This window comes from Caretta caretta, chromosome 7, assembly GCF_965140235.1.
Source record: "Caretta caretta isolate rCarCar2 chromosome 7, rCarCar1.hap1, whole genome shotgun sequence".
NCBI lineage: Eukaryota > Metazoa > Chordata > Testudines > Cheloniidae > Caretta > Caretta caretta.
Genome location: NC_134212.1, coordinates 71301190 through 71325750, shown reverse-complemented (window position 1 = coordinate 71325750; position 24561 = coordinate 71301190). Strand labels below are relative to the sequence as shown.

The 24561-nt window shown below is 38.8% G+C and overlaps 1 protein-coding gene across 2 annotated transcripts in view; it reads right to left on the bottom strand.

Annotated features, from left to right (window-relative positions):
* Nucleotides 1-24561, bottom strand: part of NRG3 (neuregulin 3) — an 894861-nt gene that overhangs the window by 113163 nt on the left and 757137 nt on the right. For both annotated transcript variants that reach the window (XM_048857225.2, XM_048857226.2), the window contains exon 4: nucleotides 16530-16556. In XM_048857225.2, coding sequence (XP_048713182.1) covers nucleotides 16530-16556 — 27 coding nt within the window. The remainder of the gene's footprint in view (nucleotides 1-16529; nucleotides 16557-24561) is intronic.

Sequence of the window (24561 nt, the reverse complement as noted above, 5' to 3'; positions counted from 1 at the left end):
AAGCAAGGTTCTAAAACCCTGAACAGACTAATTGAGGCAGGCCTTGGTAATAACTCTACTTTTGTGCAGCTGCTTTACAACAGAAAGGAATTTCAGACGGATTTGACTATAGCCAGTGTCTAGTGGAGTTGGCTCCTCTGCTAGTCTCCATCCAGATGCCAGAGAGTACTTAAACAATCCCTTTAACCTGCCCAGTGTAGATGGCCCCATTGGGAGTTAAAACTCCAACCACCATAGCTCTCTGGGTCATTGGAACACATGGACCTTTCCACCACATCAAGATGAAATCCACAGGGAAGGTTCGGTATCTTGGGGCTACATTGATATGTTTTTTCTTTTTATTGTCATGTGTATACACACATATAAAATATACACACATGCAGTAATAGAGTGGAAAAGCTCCTTCATATTTAAAATGGAACCTGTTTGTCCAATTTTATTGAAGCAACATATAGGACCCAGTGGGGTCCAAGAACTAAGCACAAAATTATCCATAGGTATCCTGTGAGGAAGTGACATGGGAACAGAATGTGGATGTGGTTGCTTTACTGATTCTCATGGACTCCTTTTGTCCCCTCAACTTAATTCTTTCTACAGAGTGTTTCATACTAGTAATTCATAATATGCAGTTCATTAACACCTTTCCCATAACATTATACCCCTTTTCAGATTGTCCCATCAGTCCTCGCTGGATTCTAGGGCAATTTCACAAACATTGGGAATTACATCCAAAAAAGGACATGTCCCATTCAGAAAACCACCACACAGATTCTGTCCCCATTTCACTACCTCACAGAATACCTATGGTTAACTTTGTGCTTGGTTCTTGGACCCCATTGGGTCCTATACATTGCTTCAATAAAATTGGACAAACAGGTTCCATTTTAAATATGGAGGAGCTTTTCTACTATATTACTGTATGTGTGTATATTTTATATATGTGTATATACACAATACACATGACAATAAAAAGAAAAAATATATCAATCTAGCCCCAAGATACCAAACCTTCCTTGTGGACTTCATCTTGATGTGGTGGAAAGGTCCATGTGTTCCAATGACCCAGAGAGCTATGCTGGTTGGAGTTTTAACTCCCAATGGGGCCATCCACACTGGACAGGTCAAAGTGTAGGGACCAGAAAAAAAGCAGTCGACTGGTTGAGGACTGAGCGATAGGTCAAGAATCTATTCTGATAAAAAAGTTAAGTGATAGAAATACAAGGTCACCATGCCAGCAAACAGCATGATAGACAGGAAGCTTTCTTTGTGCCTAATTGATTTTTGATGATGCGAGAAGAATTCAGATTCAGAAGATACCAAAATTAGAAAATACAAAAAATGGTAAATTAAAGAATGTGCAATGGAGAAATAAAATAGAAAAAAATCAGTGGGACAACATGAATGTGATGACTTCTAAGACATAAGAAAGCAGGAATAACATGAAATGGTTCAGTTAGTAGAAGTCATATTTAAAGATTCAAATGGTATTGGCTCTAAGACATTCAAGGAGAGATGTTTAATATAAGCCATGTCACATTTTCACAAAGCATATACCACAATCCATTGATAAACTCACTCATTTTGTGGAGTGGCTATAATGGGTTGCCATCCTGGTAGACTAGGTTTATCCTGTGAAAAGCTAGGTTGAAACGTTGGCTTAGGCCACGAGTGAAACTGAGTTTGCTATTGTCATACGAGTTCTTATTTATCATCACAAAACTATCAGAAATCAGGCACAGTTCAGCATGATTCACAGTCTCTTCTGAAAAAAGTACGGCAGGGCACACTAATTTTTCAACAGATTCCTTTTTCATCTCATACAGCCATAAAATCAGTATTGACAATGAATAAGAATCAAGTAAAATGAAAAGTAGAATGTAATATTTAATGTACTATTCAGTAAACTAACAGGGCTTTTCTCTCTGTAAACCCATCATTGCTATAAAACAGTCGTGACAGATGTACTAACTGTGTGCATTTTAGGAGGTCTCAAGTAAATTCTGTCAAGATCTTGTTTTAAGCTCCATTACTACACACAAAATATGTGGATTGCAGCCAAATTAACCCTTATGGGATGTGTGAATGGTTATATAGCAACATACATTACTGAATGTCAACACTTTGGAAATACAAATAATATGACAGAGCTAAAACTAGTGTTTCACCTTCTGGGAATCAACATCAGAAATCACCTGAAAAAGTACTATGGGAGGTAGAAAAGGTACCTGTAACCAACTAGTCCCATATACCGTCGCACTTAAAAATAAATATAAATATCAAATATATACAGTGAAATCTTGTCCCTATTAAAATCAGTGGGAGTTTTGCCACTAACTTAAATAGATCTAGGATTTCACACTTTGTCTGTTATAGTAGTAGAAAGACTGTGCTCAGCTGGAGTGGTAAAAAGGGGATTCTTTATGGAGGCAACTGGGTACAGAGAGGGACCTGGAACTATTTGTCTATATACCCAATCAGGATAGTAGCCAACACTAACACACAACATGGGCTGCCACAACACCTCCCCAACACCTGACCTGGCCATGAGGACAATGGACTGCATTACAAAAACCTTTCACACAAAGGGCAAAAATGAGAGAAAAATCCAAATAGTTGACGATGATTAAAACTCCAGTGCTACAAAGGGATGCACATAAGCAGAACCTTATCCCTGCACAAAGTCCAACTGACGTTATTGACATGAACAATGTCAAATATGTAGTAGATTTTTCTGCATATTGCAAAGATAATGCACATGCTAACACCATCCGATAAGCAACATGAATACAGGTGTCCACAAATTCATCATGCAACATTTGTTGACTGGCAGCAATATGTTCATCACCATAGAGTACATAAAGGGTAGAGTCTCCTCTTCTTCAGACTTATAAAACATTAAGGGCTGAACAGGAATTTTGCCACTGATTCCACCGGAAGCAAAAACGGGTCTAAAATAATTGCCCATAAATAAAATCAACAACATTTGCAATTAAGGGATAGATTTTTATCCATGTCCAAGTGAAAAGTCAATGCTGTCTGGTTCAGGCATTATGTACAGATGGTTAGGAACAGCTCTAATCTACACCACTGGAACAGGATCCCTTAGTAACTGTATGCCTAATTCTCCACTGGAGTAAATATGGATGGGGAATTCTCTCCTGACCATTTCTGGCCACTTCATCTCTCCTTTGCACTGCTTGAGCACTGTGCGGTGGCCTTAATTGTCCAGAGAATGCCACTCTAAGTGTTTACAAGTATAGACCTCCTTGATCCTGAAAAGTCCATACATTGTCTTTGTAACATGCAGAAAAACTCAACACAGAGACATCATGTGTGGTGTATGGAAAGGCTGAACCCTTTCTACAGACTCAAGAAAACACCATTTTTTTCCTTTTAAATCTGCATACAAGAGATGTGTCTACATTTCTCCTGTCAGAAACAAACCTCCATTGTTGCAAGATCGCATACAAAATTTAAGTTAGCTGAATGAAAATAATGGACAAATTAAAGGGCAGCACACAGAAAAAGATGCAGCTCCTATTACTTCATTAATATCCCATGCCACTGCATCTTATAGTAACTAAAATGCACTTTTGTTTCTCTAAAGCTGATTAACTGAGTTAACATTGCTGTATTCATTTTCCAAGCATCCATATTTTATTAACCCAGCAATCCAAGTCACATTGAAACTCCAGTTTTTCAAATAGTGTATCACTTGTGGTGACAAGAAGAGCCATTATAACTAAAATGAGCAACACTTCCAAATGTGTGCGTCTCTCTCTCTCTCTCTCCATTAAAAAGAGCTAGAACAGTTGTGTTATTTAGGAACGATTTCCAGTTACCCTACTAATAGTTCATACTCATCATTTCAATAATAAAATTACCCAACTGATAAATAAACTTACAAAACTGCAGGAGATGACATATTAGCATAGAAAAGACAGGACAAATTGAGGAAGGCTGGCCAGGGAATAGAAGAGAAAGGAAGTTACAGTAAGCCTGGCTTGTGCACATTTGTATATGACCATTAGCATCCTATACAGGAGAGGATGTGTCAGAGTTACTCTGCTCTGTATAAGTTTCCCAGTTCTAAGTGGTGTGAAGCCTGATCTAATGCCTATTAGAGTCAATGGAAGGTCTTCCATTGGTTTCAATGAGAGATGGATCAGCCCCTACTGGACTGATCCAAACTGTATTAAAACCCAGTGAAAAGTTTCCCATTGACTTCTGTGGGCTTTGGATCAGGCACAGTGCTCTATACCTCAACAGAGAAGCAAGTGCTTTTGAAGACCAAGGTTCTTTACTTCAGTTACTAATGCTATAGGCATCGTGTTGATATACAGTATCATAAATCACAAAGGGACCCCTTCTCCTTCATTTTTTTCTTATCCCCTTTCTTTTCTTCTGTCAGTGGATTCTGTCCTTTAATTGATTTTGTTCATAACCCCCCTGTCTCGGACACCTTAAAGATGGTTTGGATTGTATCATACTGTCACAGATGCTAAAAATATTTTATATATAATTTGATTAACTCTTGGGGGGAAAGGAGCTTTCAAACTGATTGTATTTTCTGTCTCCCCATTTATTTTTTTTATTTTTACTTTATAATCACCAGTAGAGATGACAAGACAATTAATAATTTGTAGTAAAACTAAAGACAAAATGCCTTCACGCCATCTAACCAAAGTATTCAAACCTAAAGAATCTGTCACAAGAAGATATCAAGACCATCACCTTATGCCTGGTGAAGAGAAAAAATTATGAGAAGATATTGGGAGGCAACATTAAAACAATCTTAAGAGTGAAGGGATTTCTGATTTAATGGCTATGGCCAGAAAGAACAAAGTATATAGGCATCACCAGATGATACTTGTAAAGTGCTGTATCCGTACTTTTTGAGGAAAATTCCTGATTGTCATCAACGGCACGTAACAAAGATGAGAAGATTTACATTACAGAACACAAGCACATTTCCATAATCTGAACATGCAGGAAGGCTGTGATACTGACAACATCATTACTAAAGCTTTGGTTACATATCCTGCAGATACCGTAGTGCCTCCCTGGGCTGATGCTTAGCATGACTAATTTGCATATTATATGGGCAACTGTAGTACCATCACTCACTTGTTTCTAATCAGAGGCAAAGGCTGTTGTCATGAAACCATTCAATGGTTATGGAATGACAATGGCCTCCAGCCTAGATCAGTTTAGTTTCAAAACACAGTTGAAGACACAGTTAAGTGCAGGAGAAGGGTACCATGAAACACAGTTACAGAATGCATGTGCAAATAACTGTATTAACAACAAACAGCAGCAGCTACCACTCAGCGCTTTTTCCACCTTTTCATATTCAGCTGCTCCTGAAAAAGAAAAGGAAGTGTACATAAAAGTAATAATTCAAAGGCATCTACAGTGCACTGGCAACATTTTCACACGGCTTACCCTTCTCTTCCTCTTCCAGTAACTAGCGGAGGAACGGCCTCTTTACTCATTCTAGGCATAGAGGACACAGAAAGATTCAGTTCACTTTCAGAAACATCAGTAGTGTTACACATTTTTACATATATTACAAATGCATCAGTGTCATGGGAACATTTATTGTGGTACTTACCATTGTGTGGTAGGTAGATGCCCCCAGGCTTGATTACCCACCATGTTGGTATGGTCCGCTGGATGCATTTGCCAGGGCTGTGGCACCTGTCATGGGGAGAAGGGGCAAAGTGGCACCAACGCCCTCATACTTCCACAAATTTGGCAGAACTTTGGATCACAGCTTCCTGCAGGAAACACTTCAATGCATGGTAAGGGGTAAATTTACAGCTAGAGGAAAGTGAAACAGGTAATAAGTAACTTGAGTAACAATGAGCTCCGGATTCACATGTGGAATGTGCTGTACTTACCACCTCCAAGGCTGCTTCCCAGGCCCTTGGTACCAATTTATAGAAAAGCTAGGCAGTCTCACCCAAGAACAGTTCTACTTCTGCCATGCCATCCGGTGTGGTAAGAGGATTTACTGTCTTTCCTGCTGGCCATTTTACAATGATGCTTAAAATACATGAGCTACCTTTCACATACTGTTTGCAAAGCTTGGAGTAGAACCTTCCGATAATAAGCCATCTGATGTCATCAATATTGTCTTGTGGTGTCTGTCTGTCTGTGTCAGTGATTTCTCAGGCTAAATCAACTATTGTGAGTTGTGAAACTCACTGCATTAAAGGTTGTTGTAGCTGTGTTGGTCCGAGGATATTAGAGAGACAAGGTGGGTGAGGTATCATAGAAGATATTACCTCATCCATCTTGTTTCTGCATAAAAGGTCATATTAAATGCACAACTGTGCATTCACGGTTCATGGAATCGAATGATCTGGATTTTGAGATAAACAGTATTCAGCACTGAGATGTACCAGCCACGCAGAAGCCCAATGGGCACAGTCCTGAGCCCAAAACAAAAAATATCCACAAAATGTCTACATATATGTGCACATAATTACACGATCAATTGCATAAACCGTGCACACACATTAGGCATGCATTATTCCTTGTGTACTTTTCGCACAATCTGGTCTCAGATGTATATATTCCTTTTTATCTGGGTGTGACGACCTGGGATTGCATGTTCTAATGCACAGCGTTGGACACAACTGCCAAGAGGTTTGGAGTAGGAGGAACATGAAAACACTTACCTGGAACTTTATATGAATTATCCAACTGTTTAAGGCCCCACAAATATTCCTTCCTATCCACAGACAATATGTTGTTCTCAATACAAACCCCCATGCTCCCTCCCTCCACCCCCCACGCACATTCATTTTGCCCATGGAAAATGATACAATAGTAAGAGCTATATGCAGCATCAATTATGACATATTGTTTTATGTTTTTGGACTTAGACCCATTTTACAAACATCAAAACTAACAAACTTTGGCTTTTTATATACACAAACTTTCTGTATTTCCAGAAATTTTACCATAAAAGAAAATATATATAAATATGTCAGGGGTGGGAGGAAGGAACAACCACACCCACACAGAGTTTTTCTCCTGAAGAAAGCTGAATATATTGTCACGTCAGAAGTGGGAGAGGAAGGTCATCAAGGTAAATTAAATGTATTAGAATAATTTTGCCTATGTAATCCACAAAGTGACAGTTTTATTGGTGAAATCGTCAATAGGGGAAATAGTTGCTGTATATTATCATAATCCACCTACACTAAATAGAATGTAAATCCCTTTCTTGTTCTTCACAAGCACTTTAAGGTAATTGAAGATCATTTGTGGGGAAAATGGAAACAAACTGGAAAAATAACACATGGAGACAAATAGAGAGAGTAATTCTGAACAAAAGGCTCACAACAGATTGCAAGTCACACACACAGGACTACATTTTCCCCGAATCGGGCATCAGCCTTGAACACCAGTTTAAACATTTTGTCAACCTAGCCTGACGCAATCTGTGTTGTTTATCACTCAACTCACAGGGGCTTCCCTTTCACCTCAGCCCCATACATACTATCACTAGTTTCTCACAGTCCCTGATGACCCCACTGCTGCCATCAACCGTTTCAATCTTATTCTCTCCTGAGCTGTGGATGCCCATTCCTCTGGTCTCCAAAGGTGCTAGGTGGCCATTTTGCTCAGCATAAAGCTTTTGGAGAGAATGCCATAAGTCTCACCCCACCCTTATGAACATGTTTGGGCTAAAATTCCAAAGTTATGCCATGCCTCAGTATGCTATTATTTATTATTAATTATTTTATTGTTATTATTTATTATTTTGGAGTACCCATAAAAGTGCTGAGTATGTCACAAAGCACAGAGAAAGACATGGTCTCTACAACAAAGCTTCTGTGCTAATTTTAGAAAAGGTACAATGAGTAAGGATAACAAACAATAGGGAGGGATTGAGTAAGGAAGCAGAAGGCTTATGGAGCAATATGGTTGTGACCTCAGAGCACCCCAATGCCAGATGGCAAAGGGATCCCTGGTAGGTACAGTGAAACTCAGCAGGCCTGACCCGCTCAATACACCTCACATGTTGCTGTCATCATAGTTGGTTGGGTGTCATCTTGTCAGTTGAAAGCTAACACCACATTGATTGTTAATATCACAGTGAAATGTCTGTAACAGTGGTTTGGGTGAAATTATGGATACTCTCTCATATTATCTTTTGGAGACTAAACAGATGAAAGAGATTAAATGGGTACTTTTTTCAGACAAACTGAAAGGCAAATATCTCTGTTTCACTGACAAACCAAGCCAGGTGTGACCAGAGACCTGGACAATGGACTATTCATTTGCATCAGAGATTATAGGACCATCATTTGCATTGTAAAATCACAGGAAACTGCAAAAGTGACTGGTGTTAGCTCCCTGAAAGGCACAGTAAGCAGAACAAAGCTGAGCCCCCAGGAGGACTTTCTGACTTGGAAGTCAAAGATAAAGTTTGGGGATTTAAGGAATTGCTGAAAGACTTTGGGATATCCATCTCTTGAGTGATCTAAGACACCAACATTTTGATCCTGTAAGGGTGGATCCTGGTTGGAACAGACAATCAACACTGGAGAAGTTGTTGTAAGTAAAAAAATCATCTTGAACAAGAACAATGGCTGATTAAATTTTAGTTTTAGAAGCATGTTTTCCTTTTGTTTGTAATTACTTCTATCTTTATTTCTTCTACCTAGTATCACTTGCCCAGTGTTCTTTTGTTTATAAAACTCGTTTTATTTTTACTACAAACCAACTCAATGCTGTGTTTGAAGGGAAGGGGTGTTTACCCCAGTTAAGTTAATAAACTGTAGTGTACTGGCTCCTTAAAAGACAGCAGATTTAACTTCTCTGAGTGCTCATTGTGAGGGCTGAACACTGCAGGGCAGACATTTCTGGGGAAATTCATGACTGGGAGATTACTGCAAAAAGTAACTGGGCAACGGAAGCCAGGGTGTGACCTACATGCTTATATTTTGGCTGTTGGTATCATGGCTGTAAACCACAGAAGCATAGCATTTAAGGCATCCAGAGTTGCAGGGCAGGAGGTGACACATCCCTTCACTGGTCTGGGTTCAACCCCAAAGCATTACAATTGTCACATGGATATTCAATTTAAACAGATGCACACCTTGATGGTTCAATTAAAGATTGGATTTCTTCCTTCTCCTGGAACTTGTAACTTGTTCTGTGATGTCTTCTGATTTACTAGTTCTTTAGCAACTTAGTAAAATCAATACAATTGTATCATAAAAAGTCGTTAATTGTTATACTTCACAATTGTGGATGAAATAATTATTTAAGATTTATATTGTTGTAATGCTCAGTGGACCAACCAACATCAAAGCCCTGATGTGATAGACACTGTACAAACAGAGAAGCAAACATGGTTCATGCCCTAAAGAAATTACTATCAAAAAGGATCTATATGCTTATTTGTAAAAACTGGAATCCAGGAAAATCTGAACTTTATCTTTGGAATATATTATCTTTAGAGTACATACAGCTAGGTTCTCAGCTGATGTAAATCAATGTCACTCCACTAAAATCAATAACGCTATGCCAATTTACACTAGCTGAGAATCTGGGTGATAATGTTCAATGATAGCAAAGTCCTTCTATGCTATCCCAGGTATTTATTTTCATTTGTTTATTTGCTGCTTTAAGACATTGCTGCAGGTGTAGAGCCCAGCCAACAAACCGTATAGATTGTGAGCTGTGCTGAAACTAGTACATTTTGCCTTTTATTTATTTAGGCAAAACAGCAAAAATATTCCGTTTTTAGTTTAGCTGATACTGCCCATCAGCAAATACAACCTGTTTTGTATTGGCGTTGTGAATCAAAATGTGCCTGTTACAGTGGATGATAAAATTCAAGGTCAGAGAATAGATTAGCTAACCATGTCATGTATTCCCTAAATTGAAAACAGAGAGGACTGTTACATAGGTGTCAGCTAAAGAAACCAAATGAAAGCACCAGCTTTTCTGATACAGACAATTTTTTAAATTCTTAGAATATGAACAATGGAAATTCTTTACACATATTCACAATTACAAGATCCAAAAAGGATAATTTTAGTGGTATCTTATGCCTGTTTTAGTTTGTTGCTCTACTTAGTTCACTCCTGTGAGTTGTTATGCCTGATTAATTAAGAGCCTGATTCTGCCCTCACTTTGGTTTTACTGTGGTGTAACTCCACCGACTGAAATGGAGTTACTCCTGATCTACAAAGGTGTGAAATGTGAATCAGTCCTAAAGAAGAACATTTACTTTGGACAAGGCCCTAATTAAATGGTGTTTGGGGCTGATTCACATTTCACACCAGTGTAAATAAAGGAGTAATCATAACAGACTAGAAATGCCAGTTGCCAATTTGTTTTGCAGATACACACTGCCGCACAGTCCTCTGCAGCTGCAATATTTATTTTGCAGTTACACATGAGTAGGTTTCTGTTATTATTTCATAATTTTTGTTTATACAGTTGATGTTGGCTTGGCTCCTAACAGCCCCAGCAGGAGGACTCCTCTTGCATAACAACTATGTTTTCATCAGTAGTCCAATGGATTTCTTCTTGTTCCTGCATGAGGCTTTTTATTTTACCTCTGTATCCCATCACGTACTGCTGTGGCATAACAAGAGTTGAGGAGTCTGGACACGTGGGTATTCTCACTAGGTGCTAAGGCCTTATTGTTGTAAGGTATTGGGTCTTCAAGTATTCACACAGCTTATTTGTTCCTCCATCCAACCACTACTCCATCCTTTGTCCTTAATTTTTTCTTCTCTGCACGATGGGACATTAGTTATGGTGGTCATACAGCATTTCCAGCAGTGGCTGGCTTTCTCTTTGCCTTTGCAGGGATTCTTTAATTCACTGCTGTTTCCTTTGGTCCTTTTCTCCTGTACAATATGATCAAGAGCATGAACACCTTAGTTTGGCTCTACCCTATTCGTCCCTATATAGGACATCACAATCACCAATGCAGATAATTGTGGCTCAGTATGTTGTTTATTTCTGAAGATCTTGATTCTGTAACCCACTGTAACTTATTGTATTAGCAATGGTGGCAATAAACAACTGCATGAGTCTGTTTCCATTAGCAGTCAGTCTCCTCTTGTTCCTGTGGGAGAATCTTTGGTTCACTTATATATTTTAAATTTGTATTATGTAACAATGATATCCATATTCCATCCCTACTCAGTACTATTAATGAACCTCTAAGGTTTGTTATTAGGTGAATGATACCTGCTCTCTGAGCTCCAACATTCATCTACCACTTTATATCCTACTGACCACCACAAAAAAACACCCCGCCCTTCCTTGACATGAACCCTTTAATGTAATTTACACTTATGCAGACTATATTTTGATCAAAATTGTTTGTGGTTCATCATGTTAATCTTTGCTTACCAGCTTTCCTACCTGCAGAAGTTCTAAGAAATTTATTTAGTACCATTTCTAGGTGCTTTGAGATCCTCAGATGGAAGATTATTACTATATATTTGTATTACTGTAGCACCCCCAGAGACCCCAACTGAGATCAGATCACCATTGTGCTATGCACTGTGCAAACACCTGCTAAGAAACAGCATCTGTTCCAAAGAGCTGGCAGTCTAAATAGACAAGCCAAACAAAAGGCGAGAGAAAGGCAACATGATTATCCAACTTTACATATGTGGAACTAAGGCACACAGATTAACTGACTTGGCCAAGGCCATACATGAAGTCTATAGCAGAGCTGGGAATTGAATTTAGATCTCAAGTCCCAGTCGAGTGTCTCAATCACAAGATCATACTTCCACTTTTTAGGTGTTAGAGGAACATAAAGAATTTCATCATCATTTGGAGTTTCACAAAAACTGGTACTTCTGCTCAAAGTACAAAAGTGCCCATTTTCAAAGCCAACCTCTATTCCCTTGTGCTCACATGGCTTCCATTGAATTTAATAGAAGCTGCACGTGTGTGCATGGAGGAACAGAATTTTGTTTCTATTGTGAACATGTAAAGGAATACGTCAAGGTTGTTAAACACAATTTTCCTCATTTTAACAATTTTTAAACAAAGATTTCTCTTGATTCTAAAAGTATATGTAATGATATTAACCCTGTAAAGTGAAGCCAGCAACACTGTTGAAGTCCAGACATTCAGCATATCTGTACAGGCAATATCATCTAGAAAATAGCTAATACCAAAAATGGGACTTGATCTTTACCTCTCATGCAAACCAACTTTCCCTGTCATGCTCTTGCTTATATGTTGCTTCTTTCATTCTTGGTTTTTTGACTGGGTCACTATTAATGTTGTGTACAAATCCCACGTTTCATTTTATGACAGATTAGTGGCAAAACTATTAAACCATTCTCAAAATTGTAACACAGTGAGAAATTTCACTCAGTGTCCTTTATGTGGCATCATTTTTGTGATTTTCCAGCTAAATTCTCATGAAATGGTATTAATAAAGCAAAATCACACCTTTTCTGGCCTCCCACATGCTACCAATTTTACTAAATCACAGTGAAGATGTCAAGTGTGAGAGTTTTGCTATAGCAGTGAAAATGTTCACATAGCTGGAGGTACTAATATTGCCTCTTAAATACAAATAAACTTTTGAAATAAATCTTTCTATGGAGTTGAAGATCAAAGAGCTAGGTCCCTAACATACCTGTACTCACATACACAAAGAATACCCAGAAACAATGTGTCTTGGATTATGTAGAAAGGATTGTACAGTGAAGAATGAATGCTGCAAAGACTTATGTAGATGTTTAACTTTAATAATGGACGCAAATGCACTGATTAAATTGGTTTCTTCTTCCGGAAATAAAGTTAAACACATGCAAAAAGCTTTGAATGACCGAGTCAAGCTTTTACGCTTCACTACTGTATCAGCACATGTCACTGCAAACAAAGTGGAAAGTTCCTTTTTATAATTATTAATACAGTATTTTTATATACTTACGGTAAAGATTTGTAAAATTGTTTATACTTTATAAATAAAGAACTATAAAAATGTAGGCAACCTTTCTAAAAAATATTTTACTTTTCTTGCATGCACTTTGAAGTTCCTGGTTCTATACTGACTGGAACCACATTAAGGCTATCAAGGATAATTCCCCACTCTGGCACATCAAGTGCAGAAGGTGGGGGCCTACAATGACTCTAAACATTAATACTTTCCACTCCAGGCTTGTATTAAACTCCCAAGGTTACAGCTTTTCTCTGACCTTACACTGGTAGATGCTGCCACCACCCAAGTGCAGAACCCCTTTGACAGCCCACGAAGGCGCACTTTAGAATTCCTTCCTTTGGGGTACCCTCACACACACACACACACACACACACCCCAGGGAAGAGCTGAGAAAGAAAAACTAAGGAAATCAGCTGTTGCCACCACCTAATTAAACGTGCACAAACCTCTTAAGACACAAAAATCCAATTCTGTTCTTAAAAATAAAAGTACATTTTATTAATAAAAAAAAAGAAAGAAAATACATCTGGGAACTCAGGCTATTGCTAGATTTTAAAAGAGCCACTACAAAATTAAGCACCAAGAATAGCTTTCTTGAGGTCCAGTTTAAAGGTTACAAGCAAAACAAAAGCACCTGGGTTAACACAGAGGAATCCACAAGCCATAACGAAATAAAAGGGATAAATCTAATCGCATCTTCCTAGACATTTCCTGATCTACTTACTTATCTGGGGTTTTAAATGAGAAGTTTCTAGGTATGATACTGATGATTTTTTCATACCTAGAACTCAGTGGAGATACTTCTGTTAATTCCATTAGGCTCTTAAGCATCCAAATTTCTGAATGAACTGAACCACCAGTCTTTATCGATTAATACTCATGAGTTGCAAACCATATTATAGGTATACATATATATAATGTTTCACTCATGCTTTCTTGCTTATATGGCTCAAAGAATCTGTTACTCTGGGAGGGAATGAGTTAAGAACAGAGTTCTGAATTCTCTGGTCCTTTAAGTTCCCTTAGGACTGCTTATGCAAAGCACAGTGGGACACACGAGCTGGAGATTTCCCCTGGAATCACCCTTATGAAAAGCTGGAGAAGGTGGGTCTCTATGTCCTACATCATCTCTACCACCACCACTCATTTGGTGATCCACCACCCTGATTAAGGGTTAAGATAGGACAGGTGTTTCGAGGGCCAGGGGAGGAGGCAGGGGGCCACTTAGAAAAGCGGAGAGGGTATGTCAGTGAGGAGATAATAGCAGACGAGGTGTGGAAGAGCAAGATTCCACCACACCTGACTCTCTGCAAGCAGAAGGTCTTCTGAAGTTAACACTGCTCCCCACAGACACACTGTAGTTTAACTTATGTTGGGACTGGACTGGTAGTTATCCGCCTATCAGATCCCACTCTCTACTGTGCCTTAGTTCTGCTCAGGTGCAGCAGGGAACTGAGCCCTGAGTTTCATCCAGCACTCTGAATTTCTTGATTTTTACAGAGTCACATTGTGCCTTTCTGTGACCTGATTAAATACTAAATTACCTTTGCTTAAGTCTTATCTAAATTGGTTAAGGTGTTTAGAAGGCTTGAAAAACTGAGAAGACTTGAAATAGTTACATTTTCCCACTATGTGGCCAGATCCTGCAAACCGTTATGCAGGTGAGAGTGACAGCATTAACATAAGCAGGGCTGCTCACCTCAGTGGTTTGAGCATTGGCCTGCTAAACCCAGGGTTGTGAGTTCAATCCTTGAGGGGGCCATTTAGGGATTTGGGGCAAAAATTGGGGATTGGTACTGCTTTGAGCAGGGGGTTGGACTAGATGACCTCCTGAGGTCCCTTCCAATCCTGATATTCTATGATTCTATGAAATGGAGATAGCGTTTGCTGGGCAGGGCCCTTCTTTTGTCAGTTTATCAATATGGAGTTTTATTAATTACTGACATGTAGATGTAAAAATATACACAAATTCTTTTTAAAAAAAAACTTACCTCCTGTTACTGCTTAAATACATTTTTTATTTTAAATAATAGGAATGTGCCTTGATAGAAGTTCCAAATCATGAGATAATTAAATGACAAAGCTAAAGCAGTGGCCAGATTTTATCTTAAAGCCCTTCTGAACCCACAAATCCTGCATTTACTGCTATTTGGACTGGGTGGGGTTAGTGTGTGGTTTGTGCATGTGAGCGTGTGTTTTAAATAAAGTTCCCTCATGATTATGTCAAAATAATATTTTGTTTCATATTACTTGTAATATGAATCTAGAGCAAGACAAACTGAAGGCATAGCTGCATAATCTGAGCAAGTGACAGATTAGTTAAGGAATACTGTATAAAGTTTGTATTTCAGATATTAGCAACCTTACTTACTGGCTTAGGCAAAATGCCTTGCACAAATGATGAATTTGTTCTCTAACTCTGCAAAGGATTAGCTTGAAATTCTTAAAGAAAGTGTCTGTGCTATCTGACAGGTTTCAGAGTAACAGCCGTGTTAGTCTGTATTCGCAAAAAGAAAAGGAGTACTTGTGGCACCTTAGAGACTAACAAATTTATTAGAGTATAAGCTTTCATGGGCTACAACTCACTTCATCGGATGCATGAAAGCTTATGCTCAAATAAATTGGTTAGTCTCTAAGGTGCCACAAGTACTCCTTTTCTTTCTGTGCTATCTGCTGAACATCAGCTGTCAGGTGAGGCTTTGACCGAGTAAACTCAACACTCCCTCAGGCTGGTGGCTCTTTTACAGTTTAAGCATCGGAGTCAAAAGGATGTACTTCTTTCAGTTTCTAAACCTATGCGTAGTGATTTCCATGATTCAATATTTTCCCCTACTTTGAATAAAGGGTTTTCTCTGAAAAATAAAGGTTATAGCTCGCTTATCATTTCGCTTCAGACTATCTTCCTGAATCAATAGCCTGTTTCAGCCTCAGTTAAATTTTACCATTTTATTACAACACTAATTATATGTAAAACATCAAGTTTAAAAGCATTTTAGCATTTACAGTACTCTTTCAGCAAGACAGATATGTTACTACTGAATCTTTTCCAGTGTCTAAAATCTTATATAGAGTATTATCTTCTCAATGGCCATAACACAGCAGATTTTCCACACTATGTTGTGCTAGAGGACACAGAAATAAAATATGGAATTTTTAACCCCCACAATACTCAGGGAGCATGAGGCTGAAATTGTGAGATAATCCAAAATTTACTAAACAAATCTAACTCGTGTTGCAAATGTAAACACCAGGGCCAGATTTTAAAAGGATTCAGGTGCCTAGCTGAATTTTCAAAGGCATCTTAGTGCCTAACACTCTGATTTCAGTAGCTGTTAGAAGGATTTTCAAAAAACATCCAGGAGCCTAACAACCACTGAAATCATTGAGTGTTAGGCACCTAGGTGCTTTTAAAAACCCCTCTAGGCACAATAATATTCTTAAAAATCTGGCCCTGAGTGACCGCTCCAAAGCCCATTGAAGTCAATGGCAGCCTCTCCACTGGCTTCAACTGGCAATGAACTGAGTCCCAAGAGATCGCCATTAGTACGTAAAAGGAAGAAAAGTGAAAACTTACCCATGAATTCAATTCCTAAGTGGTCTTCTATACCGAGGAAAGCATGGAAAAGAAGAACAAAGAAAGACAGGAAAATGTCAGAATTGGGCCCAAATAACACACAAATCATCATCATTAAATGTTTATATTATGTTTACGTCCTAGGGCCCCCAATGGGAGCATGGTCCCACTGTTCTGGGTGCTGTACAGATACAAAAAAGGGACAATCTCTGCCAATTAGGGCTTACAATCTAAAGAGAGAAGCATCTAGACAGAAGGGGATGGAGCTACAACATACAAGCAAAGGAATGTGGTGAAGAAGTGACACAGTTTTGTTCATTATAGTTTCTTTCATACTTGGCAAAGTAGATTTAAAATGCTACCATTCTGATGTGGTAATATTTACATTCACTTTATGGTGATATAAATGACTATACTAGATGCAGAGCAAGAGGAAATCAGACCCAGAAAGTTATAACCAACAGTTTCAAAACTGGGTATCTAAAATTAATCTCCAAAAACCATATTTAGGATTAAATTAAAACAAAAAGGTGAAAAAAGAGGGTCAGGTTTTCAGTTACTACACATGTGCAACTCCCAGTTGTAGAGATCATCTGAATTTTTTTCTCCAATGGAAAATTTCAACTTGTCATTGAAATGGCAAAAACTAAAAATTTTTGTCCAAAAACCAAATGTTTTTAGGTTTTGGCCTCAACTTTTTTTGATTTGGAGGTTTTCAGGGTGTCCCCCCCTCCCCCGCCCCCCATCTGTTTAGTTGGTTTGTTTTATTTGTATGAAAAATAGCAATTTTCTGCAGAAAGCAAACCCTTTTCAAAAAAACCCACCATTTTGTTGAAAACTCAAATTTCCACCACATCACAGTTTGATGGAAAAATTCTGACCACCTCTAGACAAGTGTGCTATAAATATGCACAGAGATAACACACGCTGCTGGAAAATCATCTCACTGTCCTTCTCCTGGAGATGTGAAAGGAAGGGATTTTAACTGCAGTCTGCTTCTTTTCATTGTATATGCAAATAATCACAATACAGAGGGACTCACTGGGTATTTGGCAAGGTTTGTAGTTTAGCAAGTACAATAAGTAGGAAAAATGGAATTAAAAATAATTGCATTCACAATCCTAAAATGGATCAGGTTGAAACTCGCTCATAGGTTCAGGATTTAGATATATATGGCTTGGAAGTTGTGCTTGGACATTACATCTTCTTGGATCCAGAGCACATGCTGGATGCACTCAGACTCTGACTCCTACAGGCACTGCTTCTGCCAGGTAGCACTGCAATGTGCGTTATTGTACTTCAGTAAAAGTTGCGGCCTTGGCCTTTACTCCAGTTAGCTGTGCATTGTGTTTTCTTTCTTTTCTATCCAGAGTGACAGCAGCAATGTACAGAATATCGTGAATAAAAATACTGGGTTTCCTGTAAGCTTTCAAATCTCTCTCAGATATGTTTAGTAGGGTACTTCACAAGACCTTTTAAAAGGTTCTGAATGTACTGAACTTTCACATTTAACTAAAAATAAATATCATAGCACAAGGAGGAATTGAAAACTGTTAAGAATCTGATCTTGAAGTGTTTATACACAATGAAGTCAAGCACCGATTTTTTTCCAAAAGCAAAACCAGCTAAGTTCAGCCTCTGTCTCTGTCACATCAATGCTAGATTTCATATCTTTGAATGTGATGTGAAATTACGTGGTGCTTACTGAAAAACCAGGGAGCCAATCATCCAACACACTAAGAACATAAGAACAGCCATACTGGATCAGATCAAAGGTCCATCTAACCCAGTATCCCGTCTTCCGACAGTGGCCAATGCCAGGTGCCCCAGAGGGAATGAATAGAACAGGTAATCATCAAGTGATCCATTCCCTGTCTCCCATTCCCAGCTTCTGGCAAACAGAGACTAAGGACACCATTCCTGCCCATTCTGGCTAATAGCCATTGATGGACCTATGCTCCATAAATTTAACTAGTTCTTTTTTGAACCCTGTTATAGTCTTGGCATTCACAATGTCCTCTGGCAAGGAGTTCCACAGGTTGACTGTGTGTTGTGTGAAGAAATACTTTTTTGTTTGTTTTAAACCTGCTGCCTATTAATTTGATTTAGTGATCCCTAGTTCTTGTGATAGGAGAAGGAGTAAATAACACTTCTTTATTTACTTTCTCCACACCACTCATGATTTTATAGACCTCAATCATGTCCCTCCTTAGCCATCTCTTTTCCAAGCTGAAAAGTCCCAGTCTTATTAACCTCTCCTCATATGGGAGCCATTCCATCCCCCTAATCATTTTTGTTGCCCTTTTCTGAACCTTTTCCAATTCCAATACATCTTTTTTGAGATGGGGTGACCACATCTGCATGCAGTATTCAAGATGTGGGTGTACCATGGATTTATATAGAGGAAGTATGATATTTTCTGTCTTATTATCTACCCCTTTCTTAATGATTCCCAACATTCTGTTTGCTTTTTTGACGGTGGCTGCACATTGAGTGGATGTTTTCAGAGAACTATCCACTCCAAGATCTCTCTCTTGAATGGTAACAGCTAATTTAGACCCCACCATTTTATATGTATAGTTGGGAACTGCTAGTTTTGCTACACTACTTCTTGGAAAATGTGTTAAACTCCAGTTTGTTGAATTCATTTACGATCACATCTTCTTTACAGTATCTGCTACAGAGAACAAGCATGGTTATGCAAAATGCACAACATACATTTTATAACGAAAGAACACAGGATAGTGTTATGTGGTATAGTTAGGAGAAAGAACATTGGATAGTGTCAGGTGGTATAGTCTTATCAGAATGAGTTTGGGATGGATGCATTACTCAGGATTGGTGAATCCACAGATGGTTTATGCAGATAATCCCAAACACTCTTCTTTCATTATTGGCATGAAATACATATGTCACACACGCACATACACATTTTATATTTTATAGTGCTATATACTGCCATTCACATCATAGATAGGGTATATTGTTTGCAAAGGTATAAATGTATGAATGAATATGGGATCATAAACTACAAGAGTGGACAGTAATCTCATCATATATTATATTAATAGAAATAAGATTAGCTTCCTTCCAGAATTTTCACTTTTAATTATGTGACATTACACATGTACATATGCAATTTGCATATATTATTTGCCTGCAAATCACACAATATTTATTTTATACTTATCCTTAAACACTGTAAATTAAATCAAGATATTTATAAAGGTATCATCTGCTTACTTTAAAAAACTATAGTGGAAATCTAATGCTCTAGTCTGGTCTCCAAGGGACTAAGTTATAAAAAAAGATCAAGACATATTGTCTTTAAGTCTATGGCAGAACAGTTGATAAAAAATTATCTTTCCCAAACTGGGTCAAACATATTGCATAAAAAACCCCAATGTTTTTCATCAGCAATCTGCAGTCTCCTTCAAGAGTCTGCTGGTATGTTTTTTTTAAAAAAAGTGCATGTGCTATATCCACCCTTACATGAAGAGGTAGAAAGATTTTTCTAACATTGTGAGAGGCTCTCTATATATCAGTAAGAAGCTATTATTATAAATATTTAGGCTACTTCAAAATGCGGTGAAATGGAGGATTGGTTTGAAGGACTAACTTTTAGTAGTGTGTGTGAGGGGTGGGAAACAGAGGTGGAGAAATGTTACGTAGTGGCATTTTATACATCCCATAGGCCTAAAACGCAACATCAGCTACTGGCATTATCTACTGTTGACAAAGCTTTTTTCTGCAGATTATGAGGAAAAGGAGTCTATCTGAAATAAGCATTCACAGACCAGTATCCCAGCTGCCAAATGATATTCTTATTCCTAGTTCTACAAGAAATTAGAAGAAGGTATCTGGGTATGAAAAAAAACAAAAAAACAAAGAACAAACAAAGCAAACCTCTTGCTGACTCAATGCACATAAGATGTTCTACCCACACTGGAATATGCATTTGATGAATCCCTCCTCCCTCCCCAACCCCAACCCCCAGGACGTAAGCACAGGATACCAGTCCTTTTTGTAGGATGATTAATATGTCACTTGATAGCCTCTTTAAAATCACTGGTTTCAGATTAGCAGCTGTGTTGGTCTGTATCCGCAAAAAGAAAAGGAGGACTTGTGGCACCTCCACTAGTACCCCTTTTCTTTTTAAAATCATTGTTACCACTTTTTGTAAATGGGTAAATTAGGCACAGAGAACTGGAATTGTCTGGATATTTACAAGGATAAGTCATTCAGGGCAGGTTAGTTGATACCCAGACTAATTCTAGCTGCTATCTAAAGTGAGAACTGCTGTTGATGACAGCTGATATAGCCCTAAGGACTACATGTTTTCAATTGACCTAGGAGGCTGCTAGACATCACAGAAGCAACGCTGAAATGCTTCTGCAATGCACCAATTTTTATTTGTACTTTTTCTGTCTATAAATCAGGTGTTCCCTTTTTTAAGTGTGAATGCAGAAACATTCATATCCCCTACTGGGATACATTTTAGCATTTACAATAATTTTTTTCAATGATATTTCTAGAATACTCTAACATAATCACTCTGTTTATATTTCTGGGTTAATGATTTAAAGGAGCCCCATTTTCCTAATCCCCTTGATAGCAGCAGCAGCCATGCACTCCTGAATTAATAAATAGTAGCAAGAAAAGGAGTACTTGTGGCACCTTAGAGACTAACAAATTTATTTGAGCATAAGCTTTCGTGAGCTACAGCTCACTTCATCAGATGCATACAGTGGAAAATATAGTGGGGAGATTTTAGATACACAGAGAACATGAAACAATGGGTGTTAAGTCTGCTGCAGTTTCCACGGTATGCATCCAATGAAGTGAGCTGTAGCTCACGAAAGCTCATGCTCAAATAAATTGGTTAGTCTCTAAGGTGCCACAAGTACTCCTTTTCTTTTTGCGAATACAGACTAACACGGCTGTTACTCTGAAACCATACAGACTGTAACAAGAGTGATCAGGAAAGGTGAGCTATAACCAGCAGGAGAGAACGAGGGAGGGAGGGACCTTTTGTAGTGATAATCAAAGTGGGCCATTTCCCACCTTGATTATCACTACAAAAGGTCCCCCCCCCCACTCTCCTGCTGGTAATAGTTCTCACCTTTCCTGATCACTCTTGTTACAGTCTGCATGGTAACACCCATAACTTGATTATCATACATCTGATGAAGTGAGCTGTAGCTCACGAAAGCTCATGCTCAAATAAATTGGTTAGTCTCTAAGGTGCCACAAGTACTCCTTTTCTTTTTGCGAATACAGACTAACACGGCTGTTCCTCTGAAACCTGTCATTGTAAGGAGAGTGATCACTTTAGATAAGCTATTACCAGCAGGAGAGTGGGGTGGGGGGAGAGAAAACCCTTTGTAGTGGTAAACACCCATTTTTTCATGCTTTGTGTGTATAAAAAGATCTATACTTTCCACAGTATGCATCCGATGAAGTGAGCTGTAGCTCACGAAAGCTTATGCTCAAATAAATTGGTTAGTCTCTAAGGTGCCACAAGTACTCCTTTTCTTTTTGCGAATACAGACTAACACAGCTGTTACTCTGAAACCTGTAAATAGTAGCAGAATCTCCTGATTGCTGGGCCTTGAAGGGTTTCTTTATCCATCATAAATCTTCACAAGCAGATAAGAGAATCTAGGCTACAATTTACATAAGTCTGAATATAACCAGATCCCCTCCACCCCCCAATGCACACACACACTTCTTCCCTCTAAGCCTCATTACACGGGGATTTGACTATATACAAAGACTCCTACAACAGCTAACATTAAGGACTTATTTTCCTTAATATCAATGCTGCCCCAGCAGCAGTGGTGTTTACCAGAAGTGCAATCTGTGGTTTTGAGGATATGAAATAACTCGTTAGATGGCTAGGAGTTCAGGAATGTTAGCAGTCATTCAGTAAACTAATCAGTCCCACTGTTCACCCCGTAGCACTTTTACATTCTAAAGGAAAAGAGGTGTAGTTGCCAACACCAGAAAAGAAAAGACAAAATGGTTGTTTCTCAGGTTGGCTTTGTTTGGAATAGATACAAGAGAGGACAAATAACTCTTTTGAAAAGCTCAGGGCAAATACTGACGCTACTGAAATAAAGTCAATATACTGTATTTTCTAACTACTAGCAAACATACGACTAGAGTCTCATGTGATATAAGGAAGTGGAAACTTTCCTTAAATCCTCTGCTGGGAAACCCTTTGTCTGTGGGAGTTCCCAGCATATGTAGAGAAGTGTAACCAACCTATACCATGGGGCATAGTAGAGGGACGGAGGAGCATGAGGGAGGCAGTGGCTCAAACATAATGAGCTCTGGCAATTGCCAGCCATCAGTAGCTGTCACCCCCAGGCAGCTCTTACTTGTGCTTTGACCAGGGCAAAGAATCAGGGAACTGTAACTTACACCTTGAGAGTCCATGTCACAATGGGAACCTAGGCTTGGATCAGGCTTTTACCATGCAGCCCATAGTAAGGGGCGCTCCCCATGTTTGATGAGGAAGGACCAATTTTGTAAGACCCCTCTATGGGGTGCACCATATTCCCTTTCCTTCTACATGTCCAGCCAACCGGTGAATGCATGGAAAGTGGAGCCATGACTCTACCTATTTCCTGCCCCTCCCCACCCAGTTTTGCCCTTGGGAGGAAATAAAATCTGAAGAGCAATCTTAGCGCTCCACCAAATATCATGACTGATTCAGGCAGCCCTAACACAGTACATGCAATATGTGTGGGAGTCCTTACTCCCGCCTGTTCCTTATGAGGCCATGATAGACAAGGGCCAATCTGACCGTTAGAAAGTAAATAGTATTTGTATTTATGATTTCTGAGCACTCAAAGTGTGCTGGGCACATCATAAGAACTAGCGGAGTTACAGAACCTCATTCTCCACTGCCCTACCCTTTTGGTGGTCTTTTACACCTGTACAAGGATGCAGAGGCTGGGGTGGGGAAGGGAGGAATGCTACTATTCTGTTTTGGAAGCATTCTTCACCCACTTTGCATAGCTATGAATGACAACAACGTGGGAGGTGGTAGGGAAGCCGGACCTTGGTGTTGGCCCCCAACAGCTTAAATTCTAAATTTAGATATCACACAACAAATTGAAATGCAGAAAGGGACAAAAATTAGGGTGAGGGATGGAGGAGGGCGAATGAAGGTTAGACTCTCTGCTCTTTCAGTCACGAAATAACCAAATGTACAATTGTAAACTATTCTGAATATTCTTCATTCTCTGCATCCATGGAACACAAGAGAAAAAAGCCAAGTTCCAGAAAACAGAAGTGAACATAAGGGCACTGTTTAATTTCATTTCGTAAACAACCTAGAGCATCTGATTGTGAGCCAAAAGATAAGTCTTATATAATAGCTGCTTTATGACAGTAGTATGCTACAACAACAATATGGATACAAAGTGGTGTGCGTGCACGCATGAGGGCATGCGCACACACAGAGTGTCAGCAGTTTCGCTCTGGTGGGTAGATGATCCTACCAGAGAGACTCTCCTCACATATTGAATTCAATCTTCAGCTGCAATGCAACACAGACATACCCTATAAAATATTAATGATCGAAATTAATTTGCAGCTTAAGAGATACTGGCCCTGTGCTCATATCTACATCATACTCTCTCTCTTCACAGCAGCCAAAGCATTCATAGCACAAAAAATGCAAAAGCAGATTTCAAAGGCAATAATAACAATGCTGTGATTTCCTCTCAGAGTGGGTCCTTTTTTGAAAAATGTTGTTAGCTTCTTGAATTGTCAATTTATTTAAAGTAATGCCAAAATGTTCTGCTTTTGGGGAACCTTCGGAATGCCTGAAAGGAAACATATTTCTTATGAAATAACTGGCTGCTGCAAAATGATTGCATGTACACAGGACAGTATAAATGCGTTATTACTTTGCTAGCAGACATTTACCACCCACAGTTAAATATACGGCAACAGTGTAGGCAACTCATTTTCAGTACAGGGAATATTGATAATACTATACGAATGGTAAATACTGTGC